This window comes from Leguminivora glycinivorella, chromosome 18, assembly GCF_023078275.1.
Source record: "Leguminivora glycinivorella isolate SPB_JAAS2020 chromosome 18, LegGlyc_1.1, whole genome shotgun sequence".
NCBI lineage: Eukaryota > Metazoa > Arthropoda > Insecta > Lepidoptera > Tortricidae > Leguminivora > Leguminivora glycinivorella.
In genome coordinates, this window is record NC_062988.1 from 1,714,851 (window position 1) to 1,736,245 (window position 21,395).

At 37.6% G+C, this 21,395-nt stretch overlaps 1 protein-coding gene across 1 annotated transcript; it reads right to left on the reverse strand.

Annotated features, from left to right (window-relative positions):
* Positions 1-1,789: 1,789 nt before the first annotated feature.
* On the reverse strand, positions 1,790-21,003 carry LOC125235817 (lysoplasmalogenase-like protein TMEM86A). Its single transcript, XM_048142406.1, has 3 exons — positions 20,770-21,003; positions 17,823-18,025; positions 1,790-2,401 (listed from the first exon to the last, which is right to left on the reverse strand). The coding sequence occupies exons 1-3, from the start codon at positions 20,788-20,790 to the stop codon at positions 1,912-1,914; spliced, it is 714 nt and encodes a 237-aa protein (XP_047998363.1). The 5' UTR covers positions 20,791-21,003; the 3' UTR covers positions 1,790-1,911.
* Positions 21,004-21,395: the final 392 nt, after the last annotated feature.

Below are 21,395 nucleotides of genomic sequence, written 5' to 3' on the forward strand. Positions count from 1 at the left end.
AGCGACTTTTCGTCGAATAGAGCCAATTCCACGTCGACATGTTTGGGTCTCCCCATAAGGTACAGCCTTAAATACAAATTATACTAGTTGTAAAGAGGATTAACATCCAATAAGAGCCGAGCACGTATCACAGACCGTCGTCGTCCGCAGACGCTTACATTTATCCAAAATGGCCGCCTGCAGCTTGGTTATATTATTTACCCAAAGCATAGATTAAATATAAGAAGATACCATTCCATACATTAAAATTCGACCGCCTAAGAACGCGCATACACTACACCACACATAGATGGCGCCACAAAAAAATGTCTTCCGATGATTCAGATCTTGTAGATGGCGTTCAGTGTCACTTTTGACATAGATTTATGGCTCGAAAGTGACACTTAACGCCAATCTACAAATAATCGATGGCAACAAGGCATTTTTGGTGGCGCCATCTATGTGTGGTGTAGTGTATGCGCGTTCTTAGGCGGTCGCATTTTAATGTATGGGATGGTATGATCTTATATTTAATCTATGCCCAAAGACATAAACTCCGTAAAAGACAAAGTCTAAGAAAAAAACGTGCCTCGGAAGCGTAACGAAACATTTATTCTCGTTCAGATGGCGCGACAACTCTGGTTGATTCTCGGCTAGATGGAGTTCCAGATTGTCAAAAACGAGTTTCAAATGTTTTAGTCTTTTGTCCATGGCGGTCTCTACTTTCTCTGTCTTGATTACATGATTTTTTTTTATGGACTGATCGGCGATTGACTCTAGTCACACCTGATGGGAAGTGAAGACAGAGTCTAAGATGGAGCTCACCGATTCAGTAATAGCCTATTCGGTATAAAAGGTATTTTTTTAGAAAAGAATGGATTCAATATGACATTTTTACTCAAAACCTACAGTACCTTAATGTCGGTTGTAAAATAGGGGCTGTTTCATAATATGAAATATAGATTTTATTGACAACCGACTATTGTACCTTTTGGTTGAAATTTGAAAACGTAACAAATATTGGAGACGGGCGGTCAAACCACAGGCCTCATACTTAAAAAAAAAATATTATAGGACATTTTGACACAGATTGACGGAGTCCCACGGTAAGCTCAAGAAGGCTTGTTTTGTGGGTACCCAGTAACGATATATATAATATACCAATACTTATATACATAGAAAACATCCATGACTCAGGAACAAATATCTGTGTTCTGCACACAAATAAATGCCCTTACCGGGATTCGATCCCGGGACCGCGGCGTAGCAGGCAGGGTCTAGGGTTGCAAAAAAACGGTTTTTTTTCTGGCTTGAAAAAAAAAACATTAAAAAAAAACATGAAAAAAAACAGTTTTTTTTCTGGAGTATGTTTTTCCTAAAGTATGAAATCTCAAAATTTGCAAAGTAGTTAATACTTTTATAAGGTTTTTTAGACTTAATATTAACTATTAAACGAATTTAATCAAATAACTTTAATTTCTGGTCTTATAAAAGTAAGTTTTACGAAATTTGTAGTTGGTAGTTATCACTATTTACTATTGGCAACACCACCGCCTCTCCACGCTACACGCAGCATCGGGGATTCCCCAATAAACGTTTGTATACTGAATGTTAATTGAATTAAAATGTACGTTATTGTTATTGAAACACGTTACAACTCACGAAAAACCGTTATTGTCGTATTATTTGTTCATCTGAAAAAAAAACCATATTTAGAAAAAAAACCATGATGCTCGGTTTTTTTTCATGTTTTTTTTCACAATTCTGAAAAAAACATTTGGTTTTTTTTCTATTTACAACCCTAGCAGGGTCACTACCGACTAGGCCAGACCGGTCGTTAAAACATAATAAGAAGGTTGTACATTACTTTTGTCCACTAAATATAACCAAGCTACAGATACGCCCAACATTCCACAACATAAGAGGAAGAATTTATTGTGCGGGCAAGGGAGGCGGCAAGAGTGCACTTAGAGCCAAACCTAGCTGTCCTAAATAATACGTCGACATCACCAACACCCTTCTGTACGGTAGCGGACCACGGAATAAAGAGTATCCTAGCAGTGCGTCAGAGAGAACGAAGAGTAACGCACCTATAGGAGCTGCGTATGACCGCGTACAAGTTTTTTCTGGAAGCGTACGCAACGCCCTCCAAGCCATACTTACTAACAACACTGCGTAGAGTGGTACAGCGATAGCTAACGCCGGCGGTGGAGTGACTATAGCACAGTACGCTGCCGCACCGGTGTATAGCAAAATACCAGCTCGTTTTTTTGAGTTTCGGGTGCGGAAGGCGCACATATAGGCGACGTGGGCTAGAGCGAAGGCAGCCATGCCGGCGGCGAAGTGTTGCTCCCACACGAGTAGGGCGTCGCCGAGAGCTGACAAAGCCAGGCCGATGGCGATGCGACGCGCGTAGCGGCGTCTGAAAACAAGTGATAGCTGTTCAAGTCATTAATTTATAAACTAACCAGCGTTTGCCCGCGGCAACAATAGCCTATGTCACTCGACTCTCCATCCCTTCAACTATCTCCACTTAAAAAATCACGTTCGTCGCTCCGTTTTGCCGTCAAAGACGGACAAACAAATAGACACACACACTTTCCCATTTATAATATCAGTATTGATGCTTGTATTCCCAAAAGGGGTCGGCAGGGCACAATAAACTGGTCGAGTTTCTAAGTCACTCTTAGCAATTAAAGGGTCGAAAGAATACTAAATTGTGATATTGATATCGCAGTGACAGAGGTCACTATTTAGGCGTTAAATTATATAACAGAAACCCAAGAGTGGCCCTGAAGCTTTAGTAGTTTCATGTGCTCTGCCTACCCCTTTATGGGATACAGGCGTGATTGTATGTTGTTGTATGTTATGTTTACTGGACGTAGGTAATTTTAATGTTCACGCCTTTTCAAAGTAAGGTCTTTTACATGATTATTTTCAGAAGTATATAAAAAATCCTACTTGACCTGGCCCCGTAGCCGAATGCCATTTCTGCGACGCGAAACGAAATCGAAACGCCGCAGAAAGGTAATCTGGCTCTGTCGTGCCAATACGCAAAAGCGATAGAGATAGATAGCTACGAAAGAAATATTATCGAGAGCGTTTCGTGAGCGTTTGTGCATCGGCTACTCACACTGGTTAAAGTCCCGTTGCTTGTTCTGTCACAAAACTAAGTACATATAAGAAACAAGAATTTACCAAAAATACCTCTCGAAACCAGTTCATAACCGGTTCGCTTGCTAATTGACTGCCAATCTCTATAAACAAGCAATCTACATTAATCAGTAATCCGAGCAAACACCATCAAGTTTAATAACCCTCCTATAATCGCTATCTCCATCGAGATACGAACGAACTCGTAATCGGAATCACTATCTGGATAGCAATGAACTTGACTGTCATTTGTTAGGGTCAGGACGGTCGAAAACAAAGACAGGTTGCTGCCCTCGCGACTTCTTAGGAAAATATAATTATGCGTAAATTTCTCAAATGGATAGATACAAAACAATAAGCTGTTTGTCGATAGCTTGATGGAATGTGGAGATAGGTAATCTTTAAATGCGTATTAGAGTTTTTAGTGTTTACTGTTTATATAAACAAGAACAGTTTGTTCTGCGGTGAGGCCTCAGGGGCTCGTTCACACCAACAAAACATTTACGTACAATTCATATTAATCATAATGAGATTAAGATTTTTTTTTAATTTGATATCCACATCATATAATATACTTAACCAGTAGGCCTAGCACATGATTGTCGCGAGAGTATGTCGCCGCGAGATAGACTACCCGTCCTCATATCATTAATACAGTTAGAAGAAGACATGTCATCTATCTCGCGGCGACATACTCTCACGGCAATCATGTGCTAAGCCTACAGTTTGCCTACAAAGGGACCCAGTGGCTTTTCTTATGCGCCGGACTAAGTAGGTATAATCCAATAATTCTGAGTTTTAACTTTTTTTTAACTGACCGACCGGTTCGCTCCGCGAACGGTTATCCCCTTAGACCCCCACATCTAGGTCTCGCCGGGCCAACTGCATGGGCAAAGCCTGACGCCGCGTCGACGTCGCGTCGACGCGACGTCTTTTTTCATACAGTTGGCCCGACGCGACGCTCGCGAGACGCTAAATGTGGGGGGACCCTAAAAGGCTTACGGCTAGGGCTTAGGGGCAAAATACACAGAAGGGACGCAAGTCTTAAGACACGGAACGGACACCCGCGCCGCGCCGCCCGAGTGTAATTCAAAAAACGTCTCCTTGGAACCTTTTGTATAGGAAAGACGTAAGACGCAAACACTCAGCATGCGACGCGGCGTGGACGTCAGTTCCGCGATTTGCGTCCCTTCTGTGTGTTTTACCTCTTACATTTTAAAGATATTGGTCACGGTCAGTCAATTCCTTAAATATTGAACATTACACTTTATTCACAACATAAATATCAATATGCATTAGAGTTGGCTGCGATGGGCGACAGAATATTTTGATTTAGATATATACAGCGTGTTACGTCAATTCATGCGGTTCACACCTGTATGTTGAACCGTCTTGGAAATTGCGACATTGATGCCTACCAACTTCTAGGCAAGGTCGATTAGTGCAAGATTAACATATTATTTATTACCTACTTCACTCAGAGCGTACAAAGCTTTAGACCCGGTAGGAACTTTAAAAATAACTTGCCCCCATTCTCAAGTGTTTATCATCACGAAAACCTACAGAAAACCGTTTAAATCGGCTTATGTAAGTCGACCACCGGACGCCTTAACCTGCAAGAAAGCGATCTGATATGGCTCGCGCTAACGAGGAACGCGAGAGGTCGGCTGATTTCAAACCGATTAGCGATTCGTTTGACGTCACACTTTAATACCTACCAGAGTATATAAACTACCTAAACGTCACAGTCGCTTAATCTTCGTAAGCCTATCGCTCTTCTGTACTGGGTACGTAGCCGGATGGCACAAATGCTCACGAAACGAAACGCTCATAGATATCTATCTCTATTGCTCTTGCGTATTGGCGCGACAGAGCCAGACTACCTTTCGCGGCGTTTCGTTTTCGTTTCGCGTCGCAGAAATGCCATTCGGCTACGGCACCTGGCGTGACAGAGCCAGACTGCGTTTCGATCGTCACTTAAGACGATACGGTAGGGGTCAATTCTCCATACAAACGCTCTCGACTATTTCCTCCCTGGTTTTGAAGATAGAGCAATGATTTTTTCAACACAGATTGTTATTATTTTTATCTGTGTCGGACCGTTTTGATTTTTTTGATATTCTGCTTTTTAAAGATTCTAGAGCCAATCAAAAATTTCCAAAAACAGCCTTTTTCATTGTGGCGCAAAAAAAGGTGTGATACTCAATATTGGTAACAATTAACCAAAAAAGCTAAACGGTCCGACATAGATTATTTCATTGTTATTCAGATTCTCAAATTTCGTTCCGATTGATTAAGTTTTGAAGGAGGAAAGAGTCGAGAGCGGAACCTCGATTTTAAAGATTTTTTTAATATATCTTTTGACTTTTTCGATAAATCCAGTTAATAACACTTGTATATTTAACTAAAATTCCCAAGGTGAAAGGGGGGGCTCCTTTCCATTTTATCATTTTCGCTACCGTATCTTCTTAAGAGGGGGTCGTACGAAATCCTCGAAAAGTGCATTCGGCGTTTAACAAATGCTGCTCACATTTCTAAATTAAATAAAATAAAATAAATGTAGTTATTATCTTAAAGAGTGTGTCTACAACTTTTGACTATTCACAATCTCCAATTATTAACGGTGTAATAACTAAACCCACACAAAGTTGACCTAAAATGAGAAAAACGTATGTCGCCGTTTAGTAAACTTTGTTAAAAAAATTCAATACTTTAGTTATAACATTAAGTGATTCTAAAAGCCAGATAAATGGACTAGAAGTTTTGAGGTTTTTTATATTTTTCCTCTCAAAGGCAACAAAGAAATTTTACCTTAAATTTAAACTATCGTAAAATTTCCATACATTCGCCATTGCTGTCAGAATTCTCCTTTCGATTAGACGCCCTGAGCGGCTCATCGGAGGCAGACGTGTCGCCGGTCGCTCCGCGTTGACGTTTAAATTTGACAAATATTTTGACAGAAAATGGTGTACGTACACGAAAAACCATACCAGTGTAAAACTGTGCTCAAAATAAATAGGGTAAATCAATAATGTCAGGTGGAGATCCAATCTCATTTAAAGTTTAAAGGTGCATGGCTTGTGCATAAAAAATAAATAAAAATATATCACATTATTAAAGAAAATAACGAACACAACCGAATGAGTATAAATGATTTCATTCTAGTTCGGTTAAATTGAAAAAAGTTTCATGTTTTCTTTTACTCATCGGAATACATTTTCATTACGCTGGTATTAACAGTACGTCATTTTAAAAATATATATGACAGCACCTACGTCAAATTTTGTCAACCAAACTTCACAGGTTGTATGTAAACAATTACAATTTAATTTATTCATACATATATTCAGATACTTATTAACTGATTCTTACTTAGAATAGAAAAAAGGGGAATGCGAGCGGGTATAGGTTTAGTGGTTCTAGTTCAAATTTAATTGTATATATAAAAAAATGTCTCAATTTCATTAAAGATTTACTCTGTGCATACCACGAACACGTAACCGTAAGTTGAAAACAATAATAATTATAAAGTACCTAAATATATTGTTGTTTAGAAAGTTAACGCTCGTTTTGAATGGTACTTCTCCACTCAACTAGACTAGACCAAATATTCATGGAACAGTCACCAGCATAATTATATGACTATGAACGGCCGTGCAAAAATATCTAATTTTCTATAAGGGACCATAAGTATATGACGACATATTCCCGGCAAAAATTTGTGATGCTCCGTGACCGGCAAAAACATCGTCTCTCTTTCTAGCGTCTCGCGAGCGTAGCGTCGGGCCAACTGTATGGAAAAAGACGCCGCGTCGGCGCGGCTTAGCCATACAGTTGGCCCGACGCTACGATTGCTAGACGGCAGATGTGGGGAGTGTCCTTATCCGCAGAAATATCTGTATGATCGGGTAGCTTAAAAATATTTGATTCCTTATAAATAAAAATCTAAATTACACTCTCACTCGCATAAATATCTATCCATTGTTAAAGCAAATATATATCTTACGGGCTAGAAATCATTAATATGTAATTAAAGTGCAATAACAAACCCTACCTTAGTTGCCTTAGAGCGGTAAATTGTATGAGGTGATTTGACATCTCACGAAACACGTGAAGTATTGTCAGTGCATATGTCTGTCTCATCTGTTGATAAACTATGACAAGTAAACTTATTACAAATCTGATATCAGAAGCCTTTTTACAAGCTTTTATTCAACTTGCCTTGTTAGTATTTATCTTAGTTTGGGCCAAAACGTAGAAGCTAAATTTGACCCGCTTTCCGATTTGCGATTGAGCTGAAATTTTGCACACTTATGTAAATCACGTGACAATGCAATATTCTGGTATCATGGAGGTGATCTGATGATGGAGCAGAAAGGTGGTCAGAGGAACTCTGTTATGAAACGTCGTATCCCCATTGAGTAAGTGGTATTTAGAGACATCTCGGAGAGCAATAGATGATTTTTGAAAGAAAGGTACAGTCGGCTAAGGTAAAGCCTGTGCCAAAAATGATTTTTTTGCAAAAAAACTTATTATAAATTGGGAGGTGAATTTTTATATTATTTTATATAAGAAAAACCGGCGAAGAGCGCATCGGACCACGGTCAGTGTAGGGTTCCGTTCCGTACTTTCCGACATTTTACATATTGACAATTTAATAAATACCGTAATTTGGGGTGAATAGGGTTGCCGGGGTATATAATGCTATTATATTTAAATAATATATTTTATGATTTATGTAAATAATATATTTACAGACATGAAAATGTCTGTCAAAGTAGGCATTCAAATTTATTGGATTTTTTACTCATTTTAACTTCATTTTTGTGTGACATTTTGCTAAGAATTTGTTCATTATCCTTTTGAATGTAGTGTATACCTATACTTCTAAAGTTTGTGTTTAACAGAAAATCATAAGACATATTTTCATTTTTATAATGGTTTTCATGAAGAAAGCGATGCAACTGTGTTGGGGAACTTTTACGGGATGAACAAATATCCGCGGCCTGAGGGGTGAATAGGATCAATAATGGGGGGAAACGGGTCGTAAAGGGGGTGAATAGGTTTACGAAGGGGGTGATTAGGGTCGGAAGAGGGGTGAATTGGGATGTGTAGTCAATGGTTGTCAAATTGTATAAAAGATATATAACTTACCTAAAGTGATGTTTTTATGAATGACCTCTCTGTATATGGACGCAATTTATACGTCAATGTATTGCTTCGTAGTTAGACTAGATACAATAAATTAACATTTAGAAATGTTAATCACACTTCTGTCAACCACAAGTCAACGTTTCTACTTAAGTCCACAAAAATCACCCATGGTTGCTATAATATAAACGGATTACTTTAAAATAAAAATCAAAAGTATGAAACTAATACATCTAGGGAAGAAATAAAATTATTTTATTGAATAATTTTTGATTTGTTATTTTCAAGTTTATATAAATAATAAATTCTCAATTCGCTCAAAGGTTGGAAGAGATCCCTTATAGGTATAAGTTCGCCTTTGTACACCATAACTATACTGTATTTTTATGTCCTAATTTGTCTTATGTACAATAAAGTGTTCACATACATACATACATAAATTGAAATAGATATCATACACGAAAGAAAAAACGATAAGGCCCACTGGCGGCCGAGCCGGGAATCGAACCCGGGTCTTCAGCTTACGCAGCTAACGTCATTACCACTAGGCCACCCGCCCGCCGTGTGGTACCCGACGAAATTTCTCTAGTGTATGTTATCTCTGATAGGCACATTTTGACCACCTCGTATATGAATCTTTAAGGCCCTTTTGCACCAACCACTTAACTCAGGGTTAGTGGGCTGTCAACTGTCAAATTCCATGTAAAATGGTGGGTTAACCCTCAGGTTAACCCTCCATATTCGTTGGTGCAAGTGGCACTTAGAGGATTAGGGTATAGCGAAAGAGATGGCGGGTTCGATTCCCGGCTCAGCCACCAGGAGGCCTTGTCGTTCTTACTTTCGTGCGTGATATCTATTTCAATGCATAAGTATGAAAACGGTTATGACTTTATTTTCAAGTAAGTAATTTTTGCTGATAAACTTTTTTTTCGGCATTCAATTTTGTAAGGTATGCTCCCAGCCGAAGATCAGCGCTGATGAAGAGGCACCAAAGAAAACACGTCCGTTCCATACAAGATTTATTAGCAGAGAGCGAAAATATAACCTACCCACAATCAGTCGGCGCCTAATTACTAAACTACCCACATTTGTCACAAATTTATTTCAAAAATAATAGTCATTATCAGTTTGCCGTTAATATTTGTGGGATATTAAATTGGACCAGGAGTGATATTTAAAAAAAACTATACATTTATAACCTTTTGAATTTTGGAATTCGGTTAAAAAATCCGGCCAAATGAGAATCTATTTTCGCACAATTGTAAAACTAAATTATCTTTACTAGTTACCTCCAAAATACTAAATGAACACGGAAAAAAAATATTTTAACAATACTACCAGAACGTTTAGTAAAATAGATTTATCGTAACTGATACTACAATCTCGTAATAAAAACAACTGTATTGTTACGTTTACTATATTTTGAATTCAATAGAACTAAGCAAACATTAATATGCACTAAACAGTTCTGTTTGAATTACATATACGAGAACTCTAGTTTTATTTACAACTAATAGAATAAAGGTTACGATAATTCTATTAACAAGAAGCTTCTTGTAATGCCAAAAAAATAAAAATTATCTTTACAATCTTAATCTTAGCGGTTACTATCACAGTATACTTCCTGTAACTTTTTTATACGTTGCCATTACTTTGTAGTTCTCGTAAAGAAATAAAAAGAATATTCTTGTAATGTAAACTCAACGAAGAGTTATATTTAAAAATATTAAGTTTGTATAAATATGTACGCATCGCTGTCAACTCTATTATTTGTATCGTAGCAAATGCCATCGCAGTATAGTTGATATGACTGTTTTATAAGTTGGTATTACTTTGCAGCTCTTGTAAATAATGACAATAATATTCTCGTAATGTATACTGGTGAACAAATAGTTCTGTTGAAAAAGTATTTAGTTAGTATAAATATGTGTTTCGTTTTTGTAACGAAACGCCATGTTTAAGTACCATTGTATATCTTAGTGAATGCTATAGCAGTATAGTTGATTTTACTTTGCGCCTCTTGTAAAAAATAACAATGATATTCTCGTAATATACACCGAAAAATAATTGTTATAACAAAAATATTGTCCGCATAAATAAATGTTTTGCTTGTGTAACGAAACGCAATGTTTTGCGGCGTGGTCGGCGGCCATTTACGTGTCATGAGAGATCACGCGTGGACGCGGATCGCAATAGGTTATATTATTTATCGTTAAACGTACTCACTACGTATTATCCATTCGTTTGGTAGTTTCCATTTTAGGAAATGGATGAAGAGGTGCAAAAACTCTTGCAAGGATGGGAGATGGCAGAGTTGGCAAAAGCAGGTGAGTCACATACCGTACATGTAGAACTTAGTAGATAATTAGAATGGTGAGTAAAAAGGCATTTAATGTTGTATTCATTTTACATTGCATACAAATTCATACAACATTACGTGGGCAAAATCTAAATACTGAACTAATAAGGACTGTCCACGATAAAAAGTGGTCATACATAACATGATAAATCTTTCTTCCTGAATGCATATTTTGAAGCAATATTATATTTTGATAAATCTGTATACATAAAACTATATAATAATTAAAGCTATTCCTTATAATGCTTTAGTGTGTCTGAGGTTTCGCCGAATGTATACCATCAAGCATTTCATTTCTTGTACAGTGTTTTTTAACAAACTTCACACGCTTCCTGGCACAATTTTATAAATACTTATATTTTTATAAGCTGTTTTACACACATTAGAATGACATCTTAGCAGACAAAAAAATACTTTTTGAAACTCATTTCGACTTTTGGTAGTCAGGAAGACTTTCTACTCCAAGCACTGACAGTTGTTTTTGTATGGAGAGCCAAAAAGTGTCAAAAATTCGAATTCAGCAAAGTTATAAAATCTCAGTACTTTCTTAATCTGATTACAATCAGAAAAATTATTACTATCGTAAAAGCAGTATGTAATAGGGTATATTTTGGCTATTATAATTAAACATTAAAAAAATATTTTTGTCATTAAAACTGTTGTACTTAAAGACTGCAAGAAGACACTGTACAAAAAAATATTGTTATCATGAGATACATACTGCTAAAATTCATAGGCCACCTAAAGTTTATAATTTGTTTGTATTTTTATAATGTAGTTTAATATCTACAAATTATTTGACAAACATGCTGCTTATAAATTCTCATTATTCTCAAGATTTACCATGTTATATATGACCACTTTTTATCGTGGACAGTCTTTATATATATCTGAAGTGGACGTAGAATATTACTTAATGTAAAATTTATTCATGGAAATTTTAATGTCTTTTTCAGATGATTTACAATGGTTGCAAGTTTCCTGTGACCCATGCCATACTGTGGAACAAAAGTGGAAAAATTCTGCAAAATATAAAGGACGAAATGAAGGACGGTTCTATTAACACTGACGAATATATGAACAAAGTCTTGCACTAAGGATCGTTGAAATATATTTTTTAACAAATTATATAATTATTTTATTTACTTTCAGATTCACCAATTTTCACCGCTCATAGCATCCATTCCATATGCTGGGTGACCCAGGTTTCCGGATCCCAGTTTCAACTCTAGGCTTCTGTCTCTTGGAACTGGTCCTATTAGCAACCTGCATTTTTATCGGTAGGTACCTATGAATTTGTCTGTGCACTGTATAGACAACTAACATTTCTTGTAAATGTAAGAAAAGGTTTGTTGTCTATACAAGGTGGTACAGTAGGATTAAAGGCTGAGCCACGCCAGATACGTGTACGTAGACGTGCGCGTAGCGTACGCGGTGTAAATGACGAATCCTCATTAGAGATTACACCGCTTGTGTGACGTCTTTCCCGTGTGTGTCTAGCGGTGTATCATCTCTTTTGAAGATTCGTACTTTACAGCGCGCACGCCACGCACACGTCTACGTACACGTATCTGGCGTGGCTCGGCCTTTAATCCTACTGAACCACCTTGTATAGACAACAAACCTTTTTTTACATTTACAAGAAATGTTAGTTGTCTATACAGTGCACAGACAAATTCATAGGTACCGATAAAAATATAACACGTTAACGCAATTGTATATTTATTAGAGAGTACCATAAATGCAGTTGCTGTAACTAACTTTCTTGTTCTATCAACCATTTAATGAAGTTTACATAAATGAAGAGAATGTAATATATATCAGATGACTTGTATTCTTAACGATACCTATTATTGGCCTAACTAAAGTTTTATAACCTTTACAAGAATTTCTTGTGGAGTTTACATTATTTTGTTTATTTAGACACTCCATTTGTTATAAATACTGAATAATCTAGTAATACACACAATTTGACTGTGTGACCCTTACAATATTTTTATTTTATGATACGTAATGTATATATTACCTTTACAAGAATATATTGTCAAGGTCACATTTCATTTATTAAGCTCTGCAAGAAAATATTATTTATTTGTACGGTCCACGTGTTATGATTACTAAATATTCTAGTAATACACGCTATTTTAATGTGTAGCAATTACAAGATAACTAGTTCACTAAGCTCAACGCATTTAAACAGACTAGTTTAGTTATTTATACTATGTGAACAATTGTCCCAGAATTTACTAGATTTTCTCGTTCAGATTACACTATTCAGGTATCATGGACGAGACTTTTTTCTCCGTGAAATGACATCTATTGCGACTTAAGTAGTTTGCATAAATTAGTTACCCAATTCACCTAGGATGGCGCTGTACTTTGGGCTACTTAGTACATAATTTTCTGAAGATTTTGGGTTCATGGGGTCGGAACGGGTATGAACTAACTTAATTTGTGGTGAATAGGGCCAAAACCGACTTTTGAACGTCGATAGCAGTTTTTTTATATGTGCCATGATAATTTTTTACACAAAAAATCTTCCAGCGGTGTGAACTCCGGGTTGTCTTTGAAAATATGTCGTTTTATTTAGTAATTTTCGCTCACCCTAACGTTGGGGTGAATGGGGTCGGGAAGGGGGTGAATAGGGAAAAGTGCTAGGGTTGACTTTTTTGGATTACGAACAAAACCTGACCTGTCACGAGCATATTATATTTATTTTATCAAAAAATAAGGAACTAATATGTTATGAGTAGTCGGTAATGTATTAATAAAATAAATTTATCGAAATCTAGACATATGATAACCCTAAACCAACCTTTATAGTTATATGGTGCTCTGACGCAGTGAACAAGTAAGTATGGTCGTGGACAGTGTGGATAACGTGTCAAAATATAAGCATAGTTTGTTGCTATTTTTCATGTTTAAATAACTTCTAAACTAACGTAGTGGGTATTAAAGTAAAAGGTTCACAGTGAACATTAGCTTGCCAGACATGTGTTTAGCTATACCATTGTATTGAGTGTTGTATCATAAAGTCAAACTAGGCATTTATTACTAATTATTTACTATGTGGGGTGTCTTTGATCACTTGCATGGGGTAACATTGACCATAATGACACATAGTTGATTATTGTCTGATTATGTCACGGTACATGTTGAGACTGATAATTTGATCTCTTCTTGTGATAAATATTGAAACAATTGCAAATAAAGTTGGTTTTTCGAAGATGGTAATTTTTATTTTTAATCAAAGTAACCCCAAAATAGCGTTAAAGAGTTGTAATATTTGACTCTGCGAACCGTTTTTTATCTTTTCTTGAGATAAAATACTTTTGTAAGGGATTACATTCGATTAACATTAAAAAAATACATAGGGTATCAAAGTAACCCCAATGTCAGTTTAAGTTTGATAACATCGTTTTTTTTGCGTACATTATTTTGTTACCTTTCTATATTTTTAGCAGGAAAAGACTAAAAAAGTTGATGGTCCCATTTTTTCTTTCTTTGTTACGTTACATTGACCAATTATGGAATTTATATACTTCTCTAACTTCTACATTTAATGGGTAAAAATACCCATTAAATGTAGAAGCTAGAGAAGTTTAAATTCCCAAATTGGTCAATGTAACCCCAGTTTACGGCAGACACCGTGAACCTTTTCTAATAATTCTCTTTTTATTTGAAAGAAAAATCGTTACGATACTAAAATATGCAATCTGAGATAAAAAAATGCTTTTCATATAGTTACAAACTTAGTTCAGAATTTTTTTCTGTAAAACTTTTATAAATTGTTCTACCTATCAAGTTCAAAATAATTTTCCTAGAAAGTCTTAATAAAGTTCTGCTTTTGAGATTTTTTCATATTTGAGAATTTCTTATTGCCTGAAATACGGCGACATTGATATTTGCTTTTTCGTATTTTGATGGTATTTTGACTGCACTGTTGTATTTTTTGCCATGCTAATTTGAACCTTATCTCTGAGCGATGTTTTTTAATTTTCAGTCACGTCACAGATGTTTATGACATAACATCTAGGTATTTAGCCATTTAAAAGAAACTACAAGTGGCTTTACAGACGTGGCGACTGCAACTGGTACAGGGCCTAAGCCATAATTTAAAATTATATTGTGATTTTATATGTATTTGTGTTTTATTTAATGCTAAGTATGAGTTTCAACATTTTCAACTCAAGAAACTGAAATTAAGAGAAGAGACTAGGAAATTGGGTAAGATCAAGAGTCTGATGCAGATAGCGATGGCGGTATTGGATATGATAAGATATGCGTCGATATTCCCTGTCTTCCTTTGGGTCTCTGACTTGACTGCTGCTAGCTGTACTCTATTCATTAGGTTTTTATTTTATACACATGCTTTATTTTTGTATAAACTAAATGATAAAAAAACGAAGCTAAAACGACCAAAAAGAATAAAGAAAATATCTGATAGTCTTTAAACAACCCGCATATACGTAATGCACAGCTCAGGCCTCTGAAGACCTGCAGGGCAATCATGGTCGCGCGATAAATGATAAAACATCGGACCGTCCCTATCGCACTTACAAATAAAGCGATAGGGCTGATGTTTTATCATTTAGCACGCGACCATAATTGTTTGCCTGGAGGTATCGGCCTTCACACACGTCTTTGAAAAATGTTTGCGGGGATAGGCAGGCTGACGATTTTTAATCTAAGTATAGAAAAGTAACGCAAAATGAAGTGCAAAGTAATTTGAAATACACCTAGGTAAACAATCAACTGAGTAAGGAACGTTATCTACATATTTAGGTAAATTAAAGTCACATGAGACATGGACAGAGAAGGAAAGCTAGATGACGCGTATTTTTTCTCTGTCTTCTTGTATGCTACCTTTTTTACAGTTTTAATTTCTCAAAGGAGGTCAGTAGTTGACTACAAACTCAAAATAACACTCTTGAAAAAAATTAAGGGTCACTGACCTTTCACAGTAAATTGAGGTAGTGTGAGTGAAGGGTGTTTGTGTGTGTAATGGGGTAATTTGACAGATTCTGAAAATTCTCCCTGCTCTACCCCCTCTTAACGTCAATGACTTTCACTTCGGCTAGGCCAGCAGGGCGTGTAGCCAGGAGTACGGGTTCATTTAAATAGCAAGTGAACTCGCATTACGATTTTAGATAAATGGCGGACTATTGAGACCCATAAAATCATCATCATTCATCATTTCAGCCGGAAGACATCCAATGATGGCAAAAAGGCCTCTTCCAAGGATCCCCAACGATCGGTCATTCGCCGCCCTCGACCAACGGTTTCTTGCGACCTTAACCAGATAGTATGGGGCCTTCCTACACCCTACACTGCGTCTTCCTGGTCTTAAAATGTTGCATTGTATTCAAACTTGCAGACCTCGTACCGTTTGAATCAGCCCTAAAATCGACGCACCGTACGAACGATGCACGACTTGCTTAGTCGCACCAATATGTAAGAATTGAGCGATAGAGAGAGATAAATACGATGTGCTAAGGTAAGGAGCGTTAACGATCGTATTCTTGATTGAAGTTATGTAGCTGAGACCTTCAAACTGCACTGAACTTCATTATTAAAATACTTAAGAGCGAGTGCACAACGTCACACCTCGGACACTGGCGATCAAATATAAATATGAAAGAGGCGCGTTCCTAGCACATTCTAAGCTCGTGTAGGTGAACGCGTACCATGCTTGTATGAGTGAGATATGACAGGTCGACTGTTCGCGTTTTTGACAGGCGGTAACTGTGAGGTAACCGAGAGGGGGTGGGCGGCACTTTCAGCCGGGAGCCGGAGTGGCCATACTGTACGATAGTACTCTTTATTATACTGTATCTGTATGCTACTTCTGCTGACTGTATACCTACTGATTCTACTGAACCTAAACATTTGATACAATTCGATTAGCTTGGCCTACTTCGTAGCAATCGTAACATTGCATGTACGGAATGTCGTGGCACGTTTCTTGAGTCAGCGTTGAGTAGTTTGGTTTGCGTGCCTAATATTTTATATAATATCGGATAAAATATTACGACGTGATAAGACTGATAAGAAATATAAGGAACAGAGGTTTCACTATTTGTTTTAAGTAGGTACCGTATCTCATGGACCTTATGGATTATCAATCAAATATGAACTGATTCGAGGGTTGTGATCGAACTCCAAAACTATTAAGACATTTGCGTTCAGGGGCAGATTTTTGTTGGCCAGGTTAGGTGGGCTACTCACCTAAAAATCTAACATTCAAAACGAGAAAAAAAGTTTTAAATCAGACGTAGATGAATTGAAAATGCCGACTTGAATACACTCTCTGTCACACTTCGGATCAGCAGTGGTATGTACAGAGACCGCAGAAGCAGTAATCAGTCAGTAAGGCTGGGAGCTCTGCTGGGGGGCAGAATATCTATCTCTCTGACATGGTTGGGATGAGTAGCCTAGCCTCAAGAAACAGTAACAGATACTAACTACTGGAGCCAAGATACGCACATCTCCTTATTATTCTCAGGGTAAGGATCAGCTACCAGCTGTGGTTGCTAAGCAGCACTGCAACGAACAGGCTTGATGCTCCGCTGGTACGAATACGAGCCTCTCTGTCTCATGATATCACTAGCCTCGCCTCAGCCTCAGCATTAAGGCAGTAACAGCTTGGTACGCACCTTTCTTTGTCATTCTCAGGGTGAGGATCAGCTGCCTGGCCTTAATAGACCATAGAGGCAGATAACACCACTTGTTAGGACACGCACCTTTCCTTATCATTCTCAGGGTGAGGGTTAGCTGCCTGCGATTGTAACCGCAGCGACCAGGCTCAGGATAGCGCTCCGCTGACGTCCAAAATACGTAAGTACCTGACTTTGCCATTCTGGGGATCAGTAGCCTATCCTCAAGAAACAGTAACAAATACCTACCACAGCTTGTGGCCAAAATACGTACCTCTCCTTACCATTCTCAAGGTGACGATCCACTGCCTGCGGTCGCTATAACGAAGCTATAACGCTTTCTCGAAGCTACAAGTTACAATTTACAAGCGGTTGTCAATGTCTAATGTTACAGGTTGGAAAGAGACTTCCGCTTGTAACTTGTTTTGAGAAATGGGCCCCAGGACTGCAAAAATACGTGCCTCTGTGTCATAAATGAGATCAATAGCCTAGCCTCAGCTCCAAGGGCACAGCTTGGTACGCACCTTTCTTTGTCATTTTCAGGGTGAGGATCAGCTGCCTGCGGAGCCCGGGGCTGCAACAACAGTACTGCAGCAAGTAGGCACAAGACAGGGGCGCACTTGGCGGCCGCGGCGCCGGGGCTGGGCGCTCCGCTGGCGGCCAGGAAGTACACGCAGACACACTTGAAGAAGGGCACAAGCCCGCCACCAACGCCGACGCGCTTTACCTGAAAATAGATACCACGTGTTAAGACTGTTTCCATACTTCCCAAAGTATCAAATAGTATCGGGTGACAAGGGAGTTAACAGTACATTACGATACTAGTGCGAAAAAAAGGAAGTTCGAAACGAGTGGATAAATTAATACACGACCGCAGGGAGTTTTTTCAGTACAGATGGCTATCCGAAGTTTCGACCTGACATATAATGAACCACTTCTCTCACTAGTGCGTAAAAAAAGCAGCATCTGTACTGAAAATGTCATTTTAAATGTCAGGTTGAAACTTTGGAGGGCCATCTAAATCTATACTGAAAAACGTCGTACGATACACGTGCGTAAAGTAAATTCGTAACTCGTGTCGATTTAAAACACTCCCTTCGGTCGTGTTTTAATTTATCGCCACTCGTTTCGAACTTCCTTTTTTACGCACTTGTATCGTAATGTACTATTACAGTACATACAGCGGTATGGTATATTACCGCACTTGTTAGGGAATGAGCATTACGCACTATGTCATCATTACCCTTGCGTTATCCCGGCATTTTGCCACGGCTCATGGAGCCTGGGGTCCGCTTTGACAACTAATTCCAAGATTTGGCGTAGGCAATAGTTTTACGAAAGCGACTGCCATCTTGCATGTGATTTATAAATATATAAGGGTAACTAAGGCCTTATTGGAATTAGTCCGGTTTCCTCACGATGTTTTCCTTCGCCGAAAAACGACTGGTAGCACATGACATTTCGCACGTGTTCCGAAAAACCCATTGGTACGAGCCGGGGTTCGAACCCGCGGCCTCCGGGTCGAAGGTCGCACGCTCTTACCGCTACGCCACCAGCGCTTTATGTACTGTAAAACGTTGTACGATACATGTGCGAATATGTAATTCGCAACTCGTGTATCGCACTTGTATCGTAATGAATACTGATCGAAGTGAAGGAAGAAAGTGTATATTTGATTCAAAGCATAGTGAAGGATTCAAAAATAGTATCCTGAGCATAGTGTTCAAGTGTCTTCCGGGGGAAATAATTCTTCTACCATGCGACACACACTGCTTTATTACGTATGAGAAAAATATTTTTTACACAAAAATGTTTTATTGATGAGATAATAATAACTGACAAAACAACTGATTTGAGTCTTTGATAACAATTTTGCAACAACAATCAATGTTTATTTATGTGTTTGGTTCATATCAATCACAACTACTCCATGTTTGTATGTACGTAATAATTTGACACACACATGCACAGTATTCCAACTCATTAATGACAGTTCAGAGTCGGTAATAACTAATAACTGTATACATTGACTTATATATTACTTCCTAAGGATGTGGCATACAGACATCCAAAATGGTGCCAGCACACCATACATGTGCATTGTGCAATCTATGCAACTAAGCACACGAGGGATTGAAACACATCAACAAATTTTGTTAGTGTTCTACCAATGCACATCAAAAGAGAATATTCAATGGAAATTTTATGAATTGCCCTATCCATATTATTTAAATCTTTGACTGCACAGAACAATGATTCAATTGATTAAATGACATGGAGACTGTAAATTGCAACTGAGCTTGGATTCTGGTGTGATTGCCAGTCAGTATACCTACTATAATGATGACATATGTAGGTATATAGCTGTAATGTTTTTGACGATGTATGCTTAATACTAATAAAGATGAATATGAATATGCAATCATGCAGGCAAGTAATAAAACAAAACAGTCAAGAGCAAGTCATACTCGAGATGGTTATGTATGAATGAAATGTAATTTTTTTTTTTTTATAAATGGGCTTCCTCTTGGCCACAGACTAGCCAAAGGCAAAGACGTGGCTTACAATGGAGTGAGCTCGCCCAGAAGATGCCTGTTCACTCTTGATTTGAAGGGAAGGGAGAATATTCTACTTTGAAAAGAAAGTGAGAAAAAAATAATGCATCAGCTATCAGCTGCTAGTGTATCCAATAATATAATATAATATAATAAACAATGAGAAGAATACAGCGGAAGACAAAGAGAAATGGAAGAAAATGGAGGAGGTATTTACTCTCAAGGGATTACACATCATGAAAATATAATTTTCAATTTTTACATCGGATTTTATACTCAAGATTATTTTTTCTTACCAGTTAGCAGTTAGCTGTTACAAAATTTAAAAAAAACTTAAATATCAATACAACATAATGTAAACTTCTAATTTCATCAAATCAAAATTGTTTTTATAAATTCGTTCATAATTAATTTGTGTTGAGCTAATATTTTTATAACAATTTATTAAATGAAACTTTTTTTTCCACTTCTAAAATATGAATACAGAGTATCAAGGTTTTTTGTAATAACTGATATTGCACATTAAAAGGGTACAACAGACGGTCACCACAAACTCACACAACCTACAATACCCAGTGACCTATATCCGGTTAGTATGCACTGCAAAATGCATGTGCATACAGGTCAAGGTATGTAAGTACCTACTTAGACATACAACTTAGCTATCTCTCGAGTGAAGCTACATTTAAAGAGATATATGTATGCATTCCATTTACAATGTTGTAGACAGCTTGCGTCGCGGATCAGTGCCGCTCGGTCTAAGAAAGATCGCGATATGAGTTGCACAAGCCAAAGAAGATCTATTACGAGCGAACACACTGCATACAGCAGTGTACTTTTATTATTAAAGACCTAAAGTTAGCATTCTAGAGTTGCACGATCAATAGCACAGTGTATACAGGTAGTTGCGACTTACCAAGTCGGAGGGCGAAAACATGGCTTGTGTCTCGACTAACTCGGTTAGAAAAGTCGCGGAACTGCGCACTGTCGGCGTCGTGGCGCGCCGTCCGCTGGCTAGCGAATAGCGCCTCCCCGCGAAGCGCCGACACTAAAAATAACAATGTTTGTTTTGATTGATTCTTCCGTTGACAGACCCTCGGCGGGTGCGCGAACGTAAGACAACAACGATTATCCTCCCACATTGGGTATATCCTTGATTATTCAAGGTTCGTTTGTTTACGAAGCCATTGTAAATTGGTTGCTTAACACGATCACGTTCCGATATCTACTTATGAAACGTCAGTATGTTAGCAGGGTATGTTATATAGCAGGGTATATTATAAATGTATGTTTATTTAAAATTTGGTGTTTCAATTATCAAATTTAGCTTTATTTTAGCATAATCACGAACGATTCTAAAACAAATAATATTTTTTTTTTCACAACAAATAAAAATATTTATGTATAAAAATGTATACGTTTGAACGTTAGCTGTCAAATCAAATTTCCGTATGACGCTCCTTTCGACGCACATGAAAACTATGATGATGTATATTAATGCTGTTTGGTTAATTAATTTGCTAAATAATTCAGAAACCAGAC

What these genes read in the sequence shown, in the direction of transcription:
- LOC125235817 (XM_048142406.1), bottom strand. Translation starts at nt 20,790, where the DNA reads ATGTTTTCGCCCTCCGACTTG. An exon ending in TGTTTTCGCCCTCCGACTTG is followed by an intron (nt 18,026 to 20,769) that starts GTAAGTCGCAAC and finishes ATCTATTTTCAG; the next exon opens with GTAAAGCGCGTCGGCGTTGG. An exon ending in CCTGAAAATGACAAAGAAAG is followed by an intron (nt 2,402 to 17,822) that starts GTGCGTACCAAG and finishes ACTTGTTTTCAG; the next exon opens with ACGCCGCTACGCGCGTCGCA.